The following is an 18,452-nucleotide window of genomic DNA, read 5'->3' as shown; positions in this document are numbered from 1 at the left end:
CCCCGCGGGCCCTCGGGGGTCTCTCCCGCGCTCCCGCCAGCGATTCGCGGCGGCGACCACGCCCCTGTGCCGCGCGCCGCCGGGCCCGAGCCGTCACCTGACCGCGCGCGGCCAATCAGGTTCCACCCCGTCCCCGCCCGGGAGGCTGGCCCGATGGGGCGCGGGGATTGGCCCGGAGCGCGCCACTCAGCCAATCCGGACGCGCCCCGGGCCTCGCGGCCCCGCCTCCCCCGCAGAGCCGGGGGCCTGCGCTCCGAGCCTGAGGGGCCGGGCGGGTGGTCGGTGGCCGGGCCGGTGGCCGGGATGGCGGCGGCCGCGGCACCGGGCAGGCCGGCAGGGGCGCGTGGGGCGAGTCCGCCCGGCGGCCGCGAGGAGAACCCGCAGGACAGGTGCGCGCTGCCGCGGGAAGCGAGGGCAGCCGCCGGCCCCCTCCTCCGGGAAGGCCTCCGGGCGCCGCGGGGCGTGGGTCGGCCAGATCCTCCCGGGAGGTGGAGGCGGAGAGGAGCCCCGCGCGGGCTGCGGCGCCGGCCGGCCGGCCGCGGGCGCGGCCTGGTCGGGGAAGGGCTCCCCGAGGGGACGCGGGGTCCGGGCCCCGCTCGCGGGACGAGCGAGGGACCCGCAGCTGCAGAGGCCCCGGGAGCCCGCGGGTGAGGGCTCCAGCCCCAGGAAGCGCGGGGGGCGTTTCTGAGGGTGCGGGGTGTCCCGGGGTTAGCGCCGAGAGCGGAGTCGCTGAGCCGCGCCGCAGAGGAATCCCGGCGCCTGCGTGGAGGGGGCGGCGCGGGGAGGGCCGGCGAGCGCGGGAGGGGGCGCGGGGCGCGCGCTGGGAGGGGTGCTGGACGCGGGCGCCCCCCGGCCGCTGGCCCGCGCCCCTGGGAAGCGGGCTGGACCCCGGGAGGCACTTCCAGGCCGCAGGTCTGCCCGCCGTTGGGACGCGTTCAGTCCTGTTTGGGGGAACCCTCCGGAGGAGCCCCCCGAGCGGCGCCGTCCGAGGCGGCTCCGGCTGGCCCGGCAGCGGGAGCTGGGACCGTGTCCCCCGGGAAGCCTCCTGCCTCTGGTCCTGAGGCTGCTAGTTGAGCTCGTCCCTAGTATTGGTGGCGCTTTAAGGAAGGAGCAGGCGATGGAGCAGAGTGACCTGTAATGTACCAAGTGTTCCTCGGAAACGCCAGCCACAGGCCAGCCAGGCAGCAGGTGGAAAGCCGGGGTCGCTCCTCGCTCCAGGACATTGGTCCTGGGGAGCCCTGGGACACTCAGGGGACGTGCGGGCAGAGCTGGGGCGCCTGCAGCCTTAGGTCGCAGCAGGAACAGGCGGGCCGGTGCTGGAGCAGCCAAGGGCGGCCGGCCATACTGCCCAAAGCCTGTACCTACCAGGTGGCTTTGAGCAGCTTACAGACAAGATGCTGCATTAAAACACTTGTGGTTCAAAAAACAAGCACCAGGCTGTCAGCCCTGCATTCTCGAGGGTGAGTTGTAAGCCCACCGTCTCGCGGTCTCCGGGCTTGGGCCTGGTTTGTATCAGGGAAAAGAAACGGCCCTGCTGTGCACTTCGAAGCCGAGACCAGTTCCGACCACGCCCGCACATACCACCCAGGTGCTCCAGTCTCATGATGCGTTAAGGGCTTGGTCATTCTGGGCAAAGAAACCCAGAAGTCCAAGGGGAGGAGCAGCAGGCCTGCCCAAGGGAGACCTGCCTCCTGGGGAAAGCAAAGAGGGAGGGATGGGTGCCGGGCTCACCCCAGCCTCAGCCTTCTCCGAAAGCTGGGGAAGTTGTAGAAGCAAGTGGGGAAGAGCCCTCGGGACAAGGGGCTCCCTGGGCTGGTGTGGACGGGACCGGATAGCAGCCTGGCAGCCGGGTGGGCGGTCTAGGCCCCACGGACCACCAGGGGTGGGAAGAGGTGTGAATAGAGCTCCTGGTGATGTGACGGGCCTCGGCAGCTGCGACTCACACCCCCTCTCCTTTTCTTTCCTCCAGGAGAGTTTACATGGACTATAACGCAACCACCCCACTGGATCCAGAGGTCATCCGGGCCGTGACCGAGGCCATGCGGGACGCCTGGGGAAATCCCAGCAGCCCTTACCCAGCAGGTAACTCTAGGAGATGTACACAGATGGCAGATATGGGGCAGCGGCTCTCAGAAACTGGACACCACGTGGGAGCGCTCGATTTTGAATAGATTTTCTGTGAACGAGTCTAGCTGTAATTCTTGGTAGTTTTTTTCTGAGAAGTCCACCTTGGTACATTGGGCCTTATTGATACCACAGTCTTTAATCTTTAATATATGTTCCTGTCCCCCTTTCTCAGGTGAACAGGATGTCTTATTAAAATAGAGTTATTGGTAATAACTGTACCTACTAAAACCCGCTCACATACCTGTCTCAGTTGATCCTTGCCAAGTAGATCTTTTAAATCATCAGGATCAAATATAATCCTGGCCCATTTCTCATTTATTCTTGTTTTAATGTAGAGTAGTGATTTTCAACCTTTTTTATCTCATGGCACATAAAGTAATTACTAAAATTCTGTGGCAAACCAAAAAATATATTTTTTGCCAATCTGACAAAAAAATGGTATAATTTTGATTGATGTACCAAATAATAATAATAATGATAATGGTTACCTACCTTTTTGCTCCAAAGTGACTTTTTAAAAAAATCAGGTGCCTGTATTTATATAAGGATTTCTCATACCAAGAACTAACCAACCAGTCGCAACCTTATTGTGCGACGTGACCAGTAAGATGCAGCTCTATTATATGACCTGTATATTTATCGTTCAAGACAGGCATTCACAGCAGGCGGCTGTTGTGTTGGCTGTTGTCATATTTTTTTGACAATCTAAGGGGAAAGAGGCCAGTGCCCCTGACTAAGCTGTCAGGTAATGCACATTTTAAAAATTCTTGTGGCACACGGGTTGAAAAATCACTGATGCAGAGCATTAGATTGGAAACTTTGGAAAACAATTTGCTTAAAAGCACTAGTTCTACAGTGGAGTTAGGTAGTGTTTTTCAGGAGGTGAGCTAAATGGCACCTTTCTGGTCTAATGTTTATTGGGGGTAATTAAGATAAACTATCTTGACTGTGGGTTACAATGACGGGAAATGACTTTCCAACAGACCCTGCCCTGGGGTTGGCCGGGTGCAGCTTTGGGGCTGTAGTGGGCTTTCTTCCCCACTTACTGTAAAGAGCCGGGCAGTGTGATAACTGAAGCACTTTCCGATGCAGGCTCTAGTCACTCGGCGGCATATTTGTGGGTTTATCTGGGAGTCGTGTTTTCTGGCTGAACCTTGTCCCTAATCTTTCCTCTATTAAAATCGGACTTTTATGATGTATTAAACTCGGGAATAGGAAGAACAATTAAATGCTAATAAATCCATTCTGTCAACTTTTTAATGAAATGTAAACTGTCTTTTCTAATACAAAAAAGAAATTTGCTGAGAAGAATGGCATTGTTGTACCTGTTTGCAAAGCTCTGTAAAGTGAGGCCAAATAGAGGGCGGCTGCCCCCCCCTCCATACCAGGTCTGTCGCAATGTTCACGTCCAGTAGCCTCTGGAGTCGAAAGTTAGGTGAAGATTTTTGACTGTATGGGGGGGGGGGGTGTGCAGCCTGAACCACTGTGTTGTTCAAAGGGTTAACTGTATATCAAGGTTTGTTTGGTTTTTAACTTCTCTGCCAAAGTTTTATTTTGGAAAATGCCTTATCTGTAGAAAAGTTGAAATAAGAGGATCATGAACGCCTGTGTTTCCTTTCCCTGGATTTGCCAATTATTAACACAGACCCATTTTTTTTCTGAGTGTTTTTTTTTCACTTACAGTTGACATACAATATTATATTAGTTTCGGGGCTACAGCACAGTGCTAGACATTTATATAATTTTTCTGAATCGTTTGAAAGTGAGTTGCAGGCAGCCTGAGGCCTCTCTCCTAAATATGCACGTGTCTGCTGAGAACATTGTGTAATGCAGGAGCTGAGCTCCTTGACTTTGCAATTTTGTTTCAAGTGGTATTAGGTCCTTTTTGACAATATAAATTATAAGTAAATGAAAAGAATAACCGAGGGTTGTTTGCAGCAGTTTCCCCCGTGGGCGTGGGCGGAGGACATGGTTTCTTGGCGTCAGTAGCTCTGTCCTCGCTCGGGCCTCCTGGCCGTCTCTGCATCGCAGGAGCCAGCTGGCCGCAAGCCCCGCCCCTTCGACAGCTTTATTGCTGTGTAATCAACACACTAAACTGCGGACTTAAAGCCACTGTTTTATAGCTTGTGACACATGTGTATACCCCTGGAGCTGTCACCGTGTTCACATTTCCATCACACACAGACCCCCCCCCCAATCTTCTGGGGCCCCTTTGTCACCCCTGTGTGCCTGAGTCTTTCCTGAGTCTCTGATGGAAGTGACTAGGTTCCCTAAACACCATGGTTGGTCACCGCTTATATGAAAGTCTGTGGTAGTCTTACGGAGGGTGTGGCTACTTTGTACATTTATTTTTACCACTTCTTTTTACATTTCTATTTTTTATGTATGTTTTATTATATATGTAATGGTGCCTGCTCAAGTTTTGTGGGATTTTTTGTTTTTGTTTTTGGCAAATAGGACTGAACAGTTAAAAAAAGTTTGGAGACTGCTGGTTTGTAGACCACTTAAGTAAGAATGGTCATTGCAGTTTGCAGGATTGCCACCCTGGAGCCTTCCCTTCTCTGCTCCTGAGTTTGGTTCCCGACTTCCTGCGAGCCAGTGAACCTGGGTGACAGCTGGGCTGCGTGGCCCTGTCTGAAAGCAGGTGTCCCCTGAGGCAGGGCCTCCCAGCTGCCTGGGGCTACAGTGTGAGGTAGTGCATTGGACTTCCTGCTGAGGAGTCGAGAGTTCTAGTGTCGCTAATGTTGATTTTGCAGCAGGATCTTAAGCCAATTGTTCTACCCTTTTGTTCTGTCTCGATGGGCGGGAGACGAGGCCGATGGCGCAGCCACCCCTCTCCAGCCTCCACGAGAAGAAAAGCCTGTCTTGGGGATTTGGGGTCCCCAGGCTTCCTGCCGTGTTTGTCTCCGGCCCTCACTGGGTTCCTGGGATCTCAGTCCTAGCCCCTGGTCCGCTGACACCTCGCTGCTGCCCTGTGCCAGGTATTTCTAGGAGGCAGCAGGTCATCACGCCCACCCTGGTGAGACAAGCTTCGCTTTAGATTTTCCCCTCTCAGATCCTCACTCCTTCTGGCTGCTTATTTAAATTTTTTTTTCCCCCAAATATATCTTTATTGATTTCAGAGAGAGGAAAGGAGAGGGAGAGAGAGAGAGACAGAAACATCAATGATGAGAGAGTCATTGATCGAGCCCGCAACTCAGGCATGTGCCCTGACCGGGAATCGAACCCCAATCGCCTGGATCCCAGGTCGACGCTCAACCGCTGAGCCATGCCCGGCCAGGCTGGCTGCTTATTCTTTAAACGTCTCGATTACACTTGGTGAAGCAACGTTAATGAATGTCCGTGTTGGTCTCTCAGGTCAGAAGGCCAAGGACATCATCGGTGCAGCTCGGGAAAGCCTGGCCAAGATGGTAGGGGGGTCGACTCAGGACATCGTGTTCACGTCTGGGGGCACCGAGGTAAGGTTTCCAAAGTCTCACCCTCCCAGCTGTACGTTTTAACAAGAGACAGAAGGTGGCTCCTTCTCAGTGATTTTTTTTCAGAGAGAGAATAAAGTTTGATCTTGATGTTTTATAAATTAAGCTTGATATAATTAACGAGTAAGTAACTCCAGGTGCCTGACAGGACGTTCGTAACGTAACATCCTGTGTGAATGAACGTGCTCCACTCGCTGTCTCAGTAAAGAGTGTGTCCCCTTCCTTCACCCTGGAATCAGCCCTCTGACTCCCTGCTGCGCACTTTCCCGTATTGAGAGTGTGAGGTCTGACCCAGTCTTCTTCTCTTTAAACTGATGGAAGATACTCAACAGTGTGATGGTGTCAAGGCCACTGCTCAGTTAGTGATACTCAGCATCTCTTCTGTTCCAAAGGGAAGACTCAGTGGCCATCAGTTGGAGAGTGGGGGTGACTGTCCACTCAGAAACCTGAAGGAATCTGCAGCTGCCTCGTTGAGTTCATAAGACAATTTAGCCAAGTGATGACATAGAAAAATCAATTGTATTTTTATGTACCAGCAACAGGACGGGTGTTTACCAGAGCACCAGATCATGTCAAATATTTAGGAAATAAATCTAGTGAAAAATACTGTGCGAGACACCCCCCCACCAGGAAAGTAATAGAATGGTACCGAGAGCCGTCAGGCAAGGTCTGAACAAATGGAGCGAAATACCATACTCAGAGCGAAAGACTCAGCACTAAACACATTGGCTCCTTCCAAGTTGCTCTGTGGACTTAATGCAGCCTCAGTCGCAATTCTGACACATTTTCCGTGGAATCTCACAAACTAATTCCTGTGGATAAAAACAGGCTTCCTGGAGATTAGGAACCCAGGGAAACGACGGCTCTGCCCTTAGGAAACAGCTGACTACAGTGGTGGTCTCAGGGCAGCTGGTCTCGGGGCAGCTGGTCTCAGGGCACCTGGACTCAGAGCAGGTGGTCTCAGGGCAGCTGGTCTCAGGGCAGCTTGACTCAGGGTAGGTAGGTGTTCTCAGCAAGGGTTGACGACAGACCAGACCTGGCCCTGCATGTGCAGGTACTCGCCATGTGACTGGGTGGCCACCCGTCCTGCTCTTCTCAGGACAGTCCGAGGATACGCCTGTTGTCCCGGAGTGATTTTAATGGTGCCTCCTATTCGTGAATGTTTCTGGCTTGGACGGCAGAGTTTGTGATCGTCACACGTGGCTGAGAGAGCCAAGCTGCAGGAAGAATGATCCCTAGTGACTGGTGCTGGACAACTGTGTGTTCACAGAGAGAAGAGCACTAACCACAGCGGCAAAGATCAGTAAATTCTTCCACCAGCACAAAGCAAACTTTGGTCCATCAGAGAACTAGGTGAGGGAGCTAAAGGGGAAGCTAGACACGGGGCAAGGTGTTTGCAACACAAGAGTGACGGCGTAGCTTCTGGAACCCACAGGCAGTTAGCCCAGCAGAAGGACGCAGGGGACTTGCAGGCACACCTCACAGTGGGGAGGCCGGGCGGTTCCCACGTGAGAAGATCTCAGCCCCCCAGGAGCCAGAGTCCACGAGGAAACACCAGAGCGCCTGTGCCCATCAGCAGCCACCTGCCCTGGAGGTGGCAGGTGGGAGGGGCCTGGACGTCTCCCTCTCGGCACAGTCTGTGGGGTCATCTTCACACTGCCATCCACGGTGACCTGTGCTGTGCAGGCCCAGACCCCTGAGATGGGACTGCAGGGCACCCCAGCCATGCTGAGCCCAGGATGCCCTCTTTTCTGCAGAGTTGCTGTGTGGGCAGCTGTGTTTCTGTGAGAATGTGACCTGGGACCTTGAAGTAAGTGCCACCCTGTGGGGAAGCACTTGTGAGATGCTCTCTGTAGTGTCAGCTGCCTTCTTAGGTTCAGCGAGTGTGTCGATCCTTTGGTATCCGCCACACAGCGCCCCCACAGCGCCCCCTCGGTGTGCTTGCATCTGCTCGCTGTTCCATTGAGCAGTGTTGCGTAATTTATTTAACAAGTCCCATCATCAATACACATCAAAGGCCTTCCCGAGGTTCTGTTGCAAACAGCACTACAGTAAATAATCTTCACCTCCGTCATTTGGCTTCTGTGCAGGTGCAGCTGTAGGACCAAGTCCTGGAAATAGACTGGCTGGGCCAGAGTTTCTGATAGAGATGCCCCAGGGCCCTGAACAGAAGGGTGGGTTCCCACCAGCTGTGGGCCTGGGCAAAATTTCCCTTTTTGACAGATGTATAAAGTTTAAACATGCCTAAGTTGCTTATGCATCCATAATTATGCAAAACAGGCATAACTGACCAGGAATGAGCTCTGAAGGTCTTGAAAGTTTAAAACCCCCAAATATTTGCTTGTGGGCCCTTCAAAGGGTGCAGCTCAGGGATTGACTGTTTGCTGTGTCCCTGCAGGCCAACAATTTGGTGATCCACTCGGTGGTGAGGCATTTCCACAAAAGCGATGCCTCAAAGGGGGGCACGGCCAAGCATCCCAGCCCAGCAGAGGGGGCCAAGCCCCACATCGTCACCTGCACCGTGGAGCATGACTCCATCCGTCTGCCCCTGGAGCACATGGTGGGGGAGCAAGTGGCCGGTGAGTGCCCAGCCTGGCTGGACTGCCGCGGGGACAGCTCTGCTGACCCTGAGGGACTGCTTCGGTGGCGAGCGGCCCCGGAGACTCAGTGAGTCGTCACCTTCCCACACCCGGGCTTCCTGGCTGTCCTCAGGTGCAGGGGATACAGCCATCCCTCCAGGCTGCCACCTGGGCGTCAGGAAAAAGTGACAATCAGGAGTCGGCCGGTCATTGGTGTTCCCGAGTGATATCTCAGACCCTTGCACACAATGAATATTTTAAAAAGCATGTCTATGAAACACTAAACGTGCTTTTCACTGTTTGACTTTAATAACTAAACCTTGGCTTCCTCTCCTTCTGATATGAGAAGATCAAATAGGCATCACCTTCCGGGGTAAGAACTAGGCGCTCTCAGGGAGGCTGGGGGAGGGTGGCCCGGCCTCCCCGCGGGCAGTGCCAGGCAGTCTGAGGGATGAGTCGGGCTTGGCCTGCAGTGACGGTGGCCCTGTTGATGTCACACAGAAAAGACTGGTCCTTCCACTTTTCCTGTGATGGGAGGTCTTGAGATGGGTGGAAAACGATGTCTTTTGAGAACTAAGAGCCTTTTTTCCCCAAGAGAGCCAAGGTTAAGTCTCCTTTACGTAAGAAATTATTTCTTCTTAGTGTCAGCTTTCCTGTTGAATCCGCCTGGAAATGGGGGGCTGATCAGGGAAAGCAGTTCTGTCCTAAAGACAAAGGGCTGTGACAGAACAAACTGCTGGGTCGACCAGGAGGCCTTTGTGTTGGTTTTCCTGTGATGATTGGAAAGGTGCCCTCTTCCTGGTCCTACCTGAAGGCACCCGTTTAATTACGGAAAGGAAACAGACAGAAGCCAGGTCTCGCTTTCTCATCAAGTTGTTCCTTGTAGCCCTGCTGCCTTTTTCTCTCTCTCTCACAGGGAAGGGCAACTTAGTATATACATTGTTATTAGTTACTGTTGCATTTAACCTCTTGTTTAAAATTATACAAATTGTTACTAAGTACAAATATGACTTGACGGAAACAATTTAAGCATAATAGGAAGGTGTAAAGTACAATGTATTTTATTTTATTTATTTATTTATTTTTTAAATATGTCTTTATTGATTTCAGAGAGAGGAAAGGAGAGGGAGAGAGCTAGAAACATCAATGATGAGAGAGTCACTGATCGGCTGTAGCCCGCAACCCGGGCATGTGCCCCGACCGGGAATCTAACCCGGATCACCTGGATCCTAGGTTGACGCTCAACTGCTGAGCCACACCCGGCCGGGCATGTAAAGTACAATGTAAAGTGGCCCCCAGTCCTGTCCACTCAAGCTGACCTGGAGTGTTTCTTGTGGTTAGCATTTTGTTTTAATTACTTCCAATTTAATAGTCACTTACAAACGTAACCTCCATTTCAGCCCTATGGAGAAGATGACATTCACACACCATACAGGTCACCCTTTAAACTATGCAATTCGATGGTTTTTAGTGTCCTCACAGAGTTGTGTGACCATCACCATAGCCGAAACCTCGTATCTGTCAGCTCTCCTCCATTCCCCTCAGCCCCGGGCACCACTAACCTGCCTTCCGTCTCTAGCAGCCTCCCTGACCTGGACTGTCACACAGGTGGAATTGTGTAATATGTGGTCCTCTGTGCCTGGCTTCTCTCAGCATGATGTTTTCAGGCTCATCCGTGTGGTAGCACGTGCCAGCACTTAATCCCTTTCCACGGATGAATAAGTCTCATTCTGTGTGAATCACGTTCGCGTTTCATTCATCTGTTCATCAGTTGATGAACATTTGGCACTGTGATGATGACATCATGAGCATTTGTCTGTAAGCCCCGGGGCCTACCCCTCCTGTCTTGGGCATAGGTGCCCCCACTTGCTGGATGCAAGCGGGATGCCCGGACGCAGGGCCAGTCCTCTGCCTGCCTGAGCCGCGGGCCCGCCCTGCCCTCCGCGCTGTGCGCCCTGAACCCGGGCTCACTGGGCTCCGAGCTCGTCCATCCTCTTGCGGCCCATCTGATGGTGGCCCTTCTATCTTCTTTCTCGGGCTCCTCCACATCCCTTGCCCTCAGAGGTCACCTTCGTCCCCGTGTCCAAGGTGAGCGGGCAAGCAGAGGCTGACGACATCCTGGCAGCCATCCGCCCAGCCACCTGCCTCGTGACCGTCATGCTGGCCAACAACGAGACGGGCGTTGTCATGGTGAGTCGCCTTTTCCTTTTCCTGAGACCTGGCAGGAGGGCAGCCCTGCTGGTCCGTCCGCCTCCCCACGGGGCCTCTCCTCTCCCTCGCTCTCCTGTTCTCTAGCGTCACTGGCTGTCCTCGTGAATGTCTCCTTGTTTCACCCAGTTTCCGTCAGATCCAAGCCACGCGCTCAGCTCCTTATTTCCCTCCTCAGCCCATCCCTGAGATCAGCCGGCGAGTGAGAGCCCTGAACCAGGAGCGGGCGGCCTCGGGGCTGCCTGCCGTCCTCCTGCACACGGACGCCGCGCAGGCCCTGGGGAAGAGGCGCGTGGACGTGGAGGACCTGGGCGTGGACTTCCTGACGATCGTGGGGCACAAGGTGCACAGCAGGGCTCCCTGCCCTCCTGGGGGAGGCAACTGCTGCGTGGCCTTGAGGTTCACCTTTGAGCAGAGCCCGCAGCACAGTTTGCAGTCACCTGTCCTCCAGGGCACCTGAGTGCCACTGAGAGCTGGGCCCTGGGACGCTGTTACGGCAGCTCACTGCCCTCAGGAGCCCACAGGGGGGACCAGTGGTAGCCAGGATGTTATGTGCCAAGCGCCATGGCTGGGATAATAGGCACCCAACCCTTCCAGGGCAGGAGGGGGACAGGCAGGCAAGGCAGTGGGCGGGCATCGGGGTTGCAGGTGGGACAGCCAGGTGGCACCTGTTCTCCGCAGCAGAGAGGGTGTCAGCAGCCCCCATAGCAGCCCACTCAGCCCTCCCTCGAGGATGAGAGATGCAAACTTCAAGAAAGTGTCTCTTTCTCTCCTGTGGTTTAAAGTGAGGCTTCTGATGTTATAAAGGTTTAGTTCAGCAACACGGCTTTGAGGTGGAATAAAGGGAACCGCTCACTGTGGAGACCCTGGGGAAGCTGTCGCTATCCCTCTGGTGGTGACTGGGGCCTGGTGTCTCCAGTGCTCTGCTCTGAGGCACAGCACTTGGCTGGGCTTCAGGGGGTGGGCTCTGGCCTGGCATCCTGGCACCTACAGTTCTTTTGTAATTTCTATGTGAAACACACCCAGAGGAAGCCCTCAGTGATCTCCAATTCCAGCCCCTGTCCTTTTACAAAGCTGACCACGTATGCGGGGGGTTCTGCCACCCCACTGCCAGTACTGGAGTCCAGCCTGACCCACCTCTGCCTCCCAGAGCTTCTTTGACTCTGGTGTGTTGGGAGTGGCGGGGGGGGCAATGCGGTGGAGCCCGCATGTGGCAGAGTCTCTCTGCCTCTCAGCACCCAGCACGCGTGCATCCTCGGATGGTCCTTGCTTAGTAATGACTCACTTCTCCTTCAGTTCTACGGCCCCAGGATCGGAGCACTGTACGTCCGAGGACTTGGGGAACAGACCCCCCTGCACCCCATGCTGTTCGGAGGTGGACAGGAACGGAGCTTCAGGCCGGGGTAAGGCGGCGGGTGAGCGGGTCTCTGACTGTGTCTCTGGGGCGTGGCTCTGTCTTGGTGGCAGCGCAGCCTCCCTCCTGGCCGAGGCAGCCCTGCCTGGCATCAGAACTAAGTGGAAACTTTCGACTAAAAGCTACAGCATCTAAAGTAAAACTCAGTGGACAGGCTGTGCAGCAGAATGGGGGACAGAGGGAAGAGTTGATGAGCCCAAAGGGAGAGGAGTAAGTGGAACTGTCCCGTCTAAACAACAGAAAAGAAATAGTGGGGGAAATTGAAGCACCTCGGGGACCCGTGTGACTGTAACAAGGGTCTTGGTGCATTTCGGTGAAGCCCCAGGAGGAGAGCAAGGGGGACTGGAAAGGACTCGAAATAACGGCCGGAAACTTACCACGTTTAAGAAGCTGAGCAAACCCCAGACAGGACAAACTACAGAATCCGTGTCACAACATGTGATAAACTTCTGAAGACGAGAGACAAAGAAACATCTTGAAATCGGCCAGAGCAAAACTGACGCCTTATCGAGAGGGGGAAGTGCACTGAAGCAGCTGCCAGCTCCCTGGGCCTAAGAAAACGTGATTTAGCCAAACCGAGAGCGAGGGAACGTTTGTCCTGAAGCAGAGTGAGTTCTGTCTCAGCTTCCTGGACCAGTGGGTGGCCTGGCGGTTCTCGCGCCCCGTGCCCGAGCGCACACGCACGTGCCACGCCCTCTGCGCCCCGAATCTCCAGGAACAGCTCACCCCGTTCTGCGCTCGAGAGGCTTCGCTGCACCTGCGGCTGAGGGAGCAGTGGTGGGAAGAGCTCGGACCCTCGCCTGGCTGGCGGTGGGGACCAGGGGGCAGGCTCTAGGTCTGCAGACTGCCCACCGTGGGCCCTGCCAGCCACCACTGGGCAGGACAGTAAAGTGCAGGAGGTTTGGGGGCTGTAGCTGCCATCGAGGCGACCCCTGGATCTCGTTTACGGAGGATGTTGGTGTGATTTTGTCTTTTTTGAACATGACTTTCACGTGGATGGGATTCCTCCCTGGGACGTTTGTCAGTTGCTTTGCATGGACACTGGATGGACTCCCTTGTCTTACAGGACGGAGAACACCCCAATGATCGCCGGCCTCGGGAAGGTAAGTGGGGACCCGGAGGTGCAGGGAAACGCTGCCTTCCTCCCGGGTCCTTTCCTGTCACACAGCTGCCGTGCTCTGCGCTCCTGACACCGAGGTGGGCGCTTCACACACCCAGTGACTCTCCGTGACACCTGGGTATCCTGCGGCTTCACTCAGTTCTAGCGCTGCCCCCGGAGGTGGCTCAGGTCCGCAGATTGGGGCTCAGTCCCATGAGGCCCCCACACTTCAGACTCTAGTCCTGAGTTCAGGTTGTCACCCAGGCTTCTGACCAACGGGCTGTAAACTCAGGGTTTCCCTGACCCCTCAGGTTTGATTCATTTGGTCAAGGGGCTCACAGAACTCAGATATTGACTCGCTAGATCCTGGTTTATTATACAAGGACATGGTAAATGCAGGGGAGGCTGGGCCTCCACTCCTCTGGGCGCCACCCCCAGTCCCCAGTGTCCACCAACCGGGAAGCGCTCCCAACCCCATACTACCAGGGCTTTCATGGGCTTCCACTGGGCATTGACCCCGTTTCCAGCCCCCCCTGTCTGGAGAAGAGGGGTGCTGAAGTCCCAGGCTTCTGTCATGGCCTGGTCTTTGGTGCCCAGCCGCCACTCAGGAGCCCATCCACAGTGGCCTCATTGAAACAAAAGACATTCCTGTCACCCGGGAGATTCCAAGGGATTTGGGAGCCCTGTGTCAGGGACGGAACGGGACGGGGGCAGAGACCAAACACTAGAACAGCAACGGGGACTGGCTGGTCTGGGGAGATGAGTGTGTTTCCTGTTCTCGCGGTCAGCGTCCCCTGCGGCTTTGCCAGGCGTCCAGCACTTTGGGGAGGTCACATGCATGATCCCAGTAAGCAGACGGATGTGAGAAAAACCCTGTGGATCAGGCGTGGGGACCATGCTCCAGGCACTGACCACGTCCGTGACAGGGTCACCCGCGAGCCCTGTGTTCTAACAGGAACGCGCCCTGTCTGTCACAAGGAGTTACCTCTGCGGCGCCGAGCTCGCCACTGCCTTCGCTTCCCGGCCGCAGGGGCTTTCTCACATTGCCACCTCGTGTCCCCAGGCCGCCGAGCTGGTGACGGAGAACTGCGAGGCGGACGCGGCCCACATGAGGGATGTGCGCGACTACCTGGAGGAGAGGCTGGCGGTGAGCGGGGCCCGGGGCGCGGGGTCGCGGGGCCTCGTCTCCCGCCGGGGGCAGAGCCCAGGGACCCGGCCTGGAGCAGGAGGGTGAGGGCTTTGCTTGTACCGACCGAGGCAGCGTGTTGACTGGAGCCCGGGGTCGGGCCCTGGGAACCAGCAAGGTCTTGAGCGAAGAATTAAATGACGAGATGTGAGCCAGAGTCAGAAACGCAGAGAGGGAGCAGGCCCGGCGGGTTGTTTCCCGGACTCCGGACAAAACGCCGGAGATGGGCCTGTCGTCACTGGGTGTAGGTGCGTGCTCGCTGCTACCTCCTAGCTGGCCTCCCTTCCCATGGTCAGTCCAGGTAGGTCCCTCCCGATAAGAATTACTTTCTGTGGAGGTTTTGTTTCCCAGAAAAGTCTGAAGTTCAGACAGTTGGGGGGGGGGGCAGGAGGGTGTTTGGAGCTGTCACTGAGCATCTCATTGATTCTCAGGCCGAATTCGGTGAGAAGAAAATCCATCTGAACAGCCGGTTTCCAGGGGCCGAGCGACTCCCCAACACATGTAACTTCTCCTTCCGGGGACCCCAGCTCCAAGGTGATGGCTGCCTCCTGCTGGTCTCCGTGGGGTGGTGGGCGCGGGCCAGGCTGCGCTGTGGGGTCACTTGCCAAGGGGACAGCAGCTGTCCTGTCAGCCGTGGCCTGGGCTCTGTCGCCTTCTGTCTCCCTGACCGGTGTCCAGGGCCCAGGACGCTCCTGAAACCTGTTAGGGGAGGAGGTGAAATGAACTGCGTCGTAGGCCAGGTGGGCCTTGTTTTCCAGCAAATTTCACAGGATGTTTTAAGGGTCAAGGGCAGGTAGGGGCGGCCGACTCGAAACCTGGCTGAGCGTGGGGACAAGTGCAAGTCCTCGGGGTTCCTCTGTTCCTGGGACAGCCCCTCCCCTGCCGGAATCCGTTAAGATGGTCGGGATTGTCACATTCCCAGGCCCTGGGGCCCCAAGCCCAGTCCAGGGCGGGGCAACCTGCTGTGTGTCACTGGGAGGAGAATGGGGGTGGGGGCCCCACAGCCACATCCACAGAGCACATCTGCTTCTTGGGAGAAGAGGCCACTGCTTGTTTGTGGTCCTGGGTTGTAGAGAAGGGGCCGCGTGTCTGCACCACGGAGAAGCCTGGGCAGATCGGGCTGCCTTAGTGAGACCCTGGGCTGCTCGCTCCGTGGGAGGGGGCAGGCGGCCGTGTCCTCGTCTCCAGGCCTGTTACTGTGAAAGCTAAGCTCCTGCCACCCCGCCCGCTTCTCCTGGGGCAGACTTTGTGTCACTGACCACCTGTGTTAATGTGACGGTGATGGAGACTCTCATTTATTGTCATCTGCCCCTGAAAGGGAGGGTGCGCCTCTGGCTTCACCTGCGCTGGGGGCCCGGCCAGGACTCTCCGCCTCAGGGGCCTGTGCTCTCTCCCCAGGCCGCTTGGTGCTGGCACAGTGCAGGATGCTGCTGGCCAGCGTGGGGGCCGCGTGCCACTCAGACCACGGGGACCGGTAAGTGCTCTCCGGGGCACCTCGGGGAGCTGTGCAGCCTGGTGGGGACGTGGAAAGTGACCCTGTGCGGGCCCCCAGGGGCAGGGTAGGAGCTGTAGCCTGAAGCGGGGCCTGGGCTGGACCAGGAGAGGAGGGCAGACGGCTCTTGCAGTCAGGCAGGGAGGGGCAGGGCCGGGCCGCAGGGCGTGCACTTGATCCTCAAAAACAGGGCTCCTGAAGGGCGTGACAGTCAGGTTTGCGTTTCAGGCACAGGAGGGGTTATGGGATGGCAGGTCCAGGCAGGCGGTGATGGCCTGGACCAGGCGCCCCGAGGAGGAGAAGGGGTTCAGCGTCTGGCTGCTGTGAGAGGTGGGGGTGGAGCTGGGCAAAGTGTCCGGGGCCTCCAGAGAGCAGAGATGCAGGTGTGGTCATCGAGCACAGGGGAGGAGAGGGTTCCCAGAGGAGCAGCCCCTGAGGCCTGGATGAGGGGGCTCCCTGGGGCCTTGGTGCCCTACAGTGGTGGGGCTGTGTGAGGGCAGGCAGGGCCCGGAGCCCGGATGTGGCAGCTGGAGTCACGGTCAGGAGCAGGGAGGCCAGGCCAGCCTGGAGAGCAGAGAAGGGCTCACAGGCCGTCCCTCAGTGAGCTCTCGGGGCCATCGCTCAGGGAATGCTCACCATGACCCCCGGGGACAATCTGAGTGGCCCATTTCTAAGATGAGGAAACTGAGGCAGAGTGGTCAAGCTGGCGGGCGCAGCCTGCAATCCAGAGGTGTGGATGGGGAGGTGGGGGTGGAGGGGGCAGGCGAGGAGGAGCTGGCAGCACAGCTCAGAAGAGACAAGTGTCCAAGTGGCCCCTGGGAGTGCGGGAGGGGCGGGGTGGAGGCAGGTGCTCCCTGCCCTGTGGGTGGGGCTGGAGCCCCTGTGGTGGTGCCTCCTGGAATAGAACAGGGGTCACCCACCCAGGGGAGGGCGACCAAGAGCTGTAGCTGTCACTGCCCAGCCTGGTCCTGCTCTCACCTGTGACAGGGTCGGCTGCAGGGCCTCTGGCTCTGACACTCGGTGGCTGGAGGTGATGAGATCACCTGTCCCTGTGGTGAAAGCAGGGACCTGAGGGTTTCAGGCGCTGAGCAGCCCATGCTGCCATGCTGTTTGGGTCCCTGGCTCTGGGTGGCAGGCAAAGGCGGACCCTGCTTAGGGATTTGAGGACCCCCACGAGCCTCACACGGCCCAGCCTCAGAGCCGCCTCTGTCCATAACTGTGGGCTGGACCCGTGTGTGCCAAGCCCTGTGCCGTGTGCTGAGAAAAACCCAGAACAGGCTGGGATTCTGATAGACTTCAAATGTCACGTCCGCGGATAGTTTACATAGGATGACTTCCTAATTCACACTTTTAATGTGCGGGTTTAAGGTGCAAAGAGCTACACGCTGACATTGAGGAAATAATTGTCAGGGGTTAAATAAATAAAAAATTCTCGTACTTGTATTGGGGGTTTTGTGGCTTTCCCAGTAGCCACAACAAACACTATGTGGATGTAAGACGCCCCACCTCGTGTGTGTGCGTGTCTGTCTGTCTGCCTGGGAGTTTCCTCTGAGACCTGGAATCTCTGCATCCCAGCAGCTGGGTCTGTCCGTGCTGGGGGCAGAGAGTCTGTTCCAGGAGAGCCACAGTACTGACCATGAAGGAGAGGCCCCAGGCCCAGAGGACCAGGGAGGCTTTGGAGCTAGACCTGGAGGACGGGTGGGCTCGGGGTGTGTCGGCTGAGGCGGCTGGGGAGCTGGCCAGGAGCAGCAGGGGCCATGTCCCCTCCCTGTCCTTTCTCTGTGATGGCTAATGCTGGTCTCTTGCCCCTACAGGCCGTCCCCAGTGCTGCTGAGCTGCGGCATCCCCTTCGACGTGGCCAGGAACGCGCTACGGCTCAGTGTGGGCCGCAGCACCACCCGGGCGGAGGTGGACCTCGTGGTGCAGGACCTGAAGCAGGCCGTGGGCTGGCTGGAGGGCCAGGCCCGGAGCTGAGGCCGCCCCCAGGGAGCCTCCGAGGACCCAGCCAGGGTGGCTTTTCTTACGGAGTCTGTGTGGGCAGCGGTCCCCTCCCCTGTGTGCGGGTCAGCGGGAAGCGGGTCCACCGGGCACACGGCATAGGATGCAGCCAGCCACGTGGACCTGTCACTGTCACTGCTGCCCAAGCACACAATGAAGTGGGAACACCTTGGCTGAGACCACACCCCTCCTTAGAAGGGAGCCTGTGGTGAGCACCCCCTTCATGGAAGGTGGCATTTTATCAGGAAAACAAAGCCCTAGTATTTATAATTGATTGTTGTGAAAATAGGAAACCTGGTGTCTGCTGCCTTCATGGCCTCTCTGTGCGTGTTAGCAGAGTGGTCAGTCTCCCCTTGGGGCCCTTTTCAATCCCTTTCCAGACGGCCAGGCCCTGCCCTGCTCGTGTCCCCTGATTCCTGCTCCCCCCTCCCCCCCCCAATCACTCAGGACTCAGGACTCAGGCCTCCCCACCTGGAGTCTCCAGGCCCCTCCCGTCCTTTCCCCTTGGACCTGTTACTCAGGGTGCCAGCTCCCAGGGCTGATGTGACTGGGTCGTTCCTGAGATGGGAACCAGTTCGTCCTTGGCGTAGCTGTCACCTGGATTTTATCTGCAGGATTTTTCTGTCGTCACAACCACTTTGTGGGATTCTGATAGACTTCAAATGTCACGTCCGCGGATAGTTTACATAGGATGACTTTCTAATTCACACTTTTAATGTGCAGGTTTAAGGTGCAAACAACTACACGCTGACATTGAGGAAATAATTGTCAGGGTTTAAATAAATAAAAAATTCTAGTGCCTGTATTGGGGGTTTTGTGGCTTTCCCAGTGGCCACGTCTCTTGGGGGCACCAGAGTGTGTGAGCTGGTTGTG

At 56.5% G+C, this 18,452-nt stretch overlaps 1 protein-coding gene across 2 annotated transcripts; it reads left to right on the top strand.

The window, feature by feature from the left end:
• The first annotated feature begins 240 nt into the window (after positions 1-240).
• SCLY (selenocysteine lyase) lies at positions 241-18,377 on the top strand. 2 transcript variants are annotated; one of them, XM_081142336.1, is made up of 12 exons: positions 241-389; positions 1,970-2,082; positions 5,485-5,585; positions 8,002-8,182; positions 10,245-10,372; positions 10,569-10,733; positions 11,687-11,793; positions 12,871-12,907; positions 13,967-14,050; positions 14,521-14,623; positions 15,488-15,563; positions 17,396-18,377. In XM_081142336.1, exons 1-12 carry the CDS (start codon positions 304-306, stop codon positions 17,553-17,555), a joined length of 1,341 nt encoding a protein of 446 aa, XP_080998462.1. In that variant the 5' UTR covers positions 241-303; the 3' UTR covers positions 17,556-18,377. The 2 variants fall into 2 exon arrangements, with proteins under 2 accessions (XP_080998462.1, XP_080998463.1); XM_081142337.1 differs by lacking the exon at positions 241-389 and adding an exon at positions 1,383-1,460.
• The last annotated feature ends 75 nt before the right edge of the window (positions 18,378-18,452 follow it).

Source organism: Miniopterus schreibersii (assembly GCF_964146895.1).
Source record: "Miniopterus schreibersii genome assembly, chromosome: 7".
In the NCBI taxonomy this organism is placed as follows: domain Eukaryota; kingdom Metazoa; phylum Chordata; class Mammalia; order Chiroptera; family Miniopteridae; genus Miniopterus; species Miniopterus schreibersii.
Note: the sequence above shows the minus strand (reverse complement) of the source record. Positions and strands in the feature narration are given on the sequence as shown.

Excerpts from the sequence above, each read along its gene's own strand:
- SCLY (XM_081142336.1), top strand. The coding sequence starts at position 304 with ATGGCGGCGGCCGCGGCACCGGGCAGGCCGGCAGGGGCGCGTGGGGCG. Across the intron at positions 10,373-10,568 it reads ACGAGACGGGCGTTGTCATG|CCCATCCCTGAGATCAGCCG; the intron begins GTGAGTCGCCTT and ends TTCCCTCCTCAG. Across the intron at positions 10,734-11,686 it reads TGACGATCGTGGGGCACAAG|TTCTACGGCCCCAGGATCGG; the intron begins GTGCACAGCAGG and ends CTTCTCCTTCAG.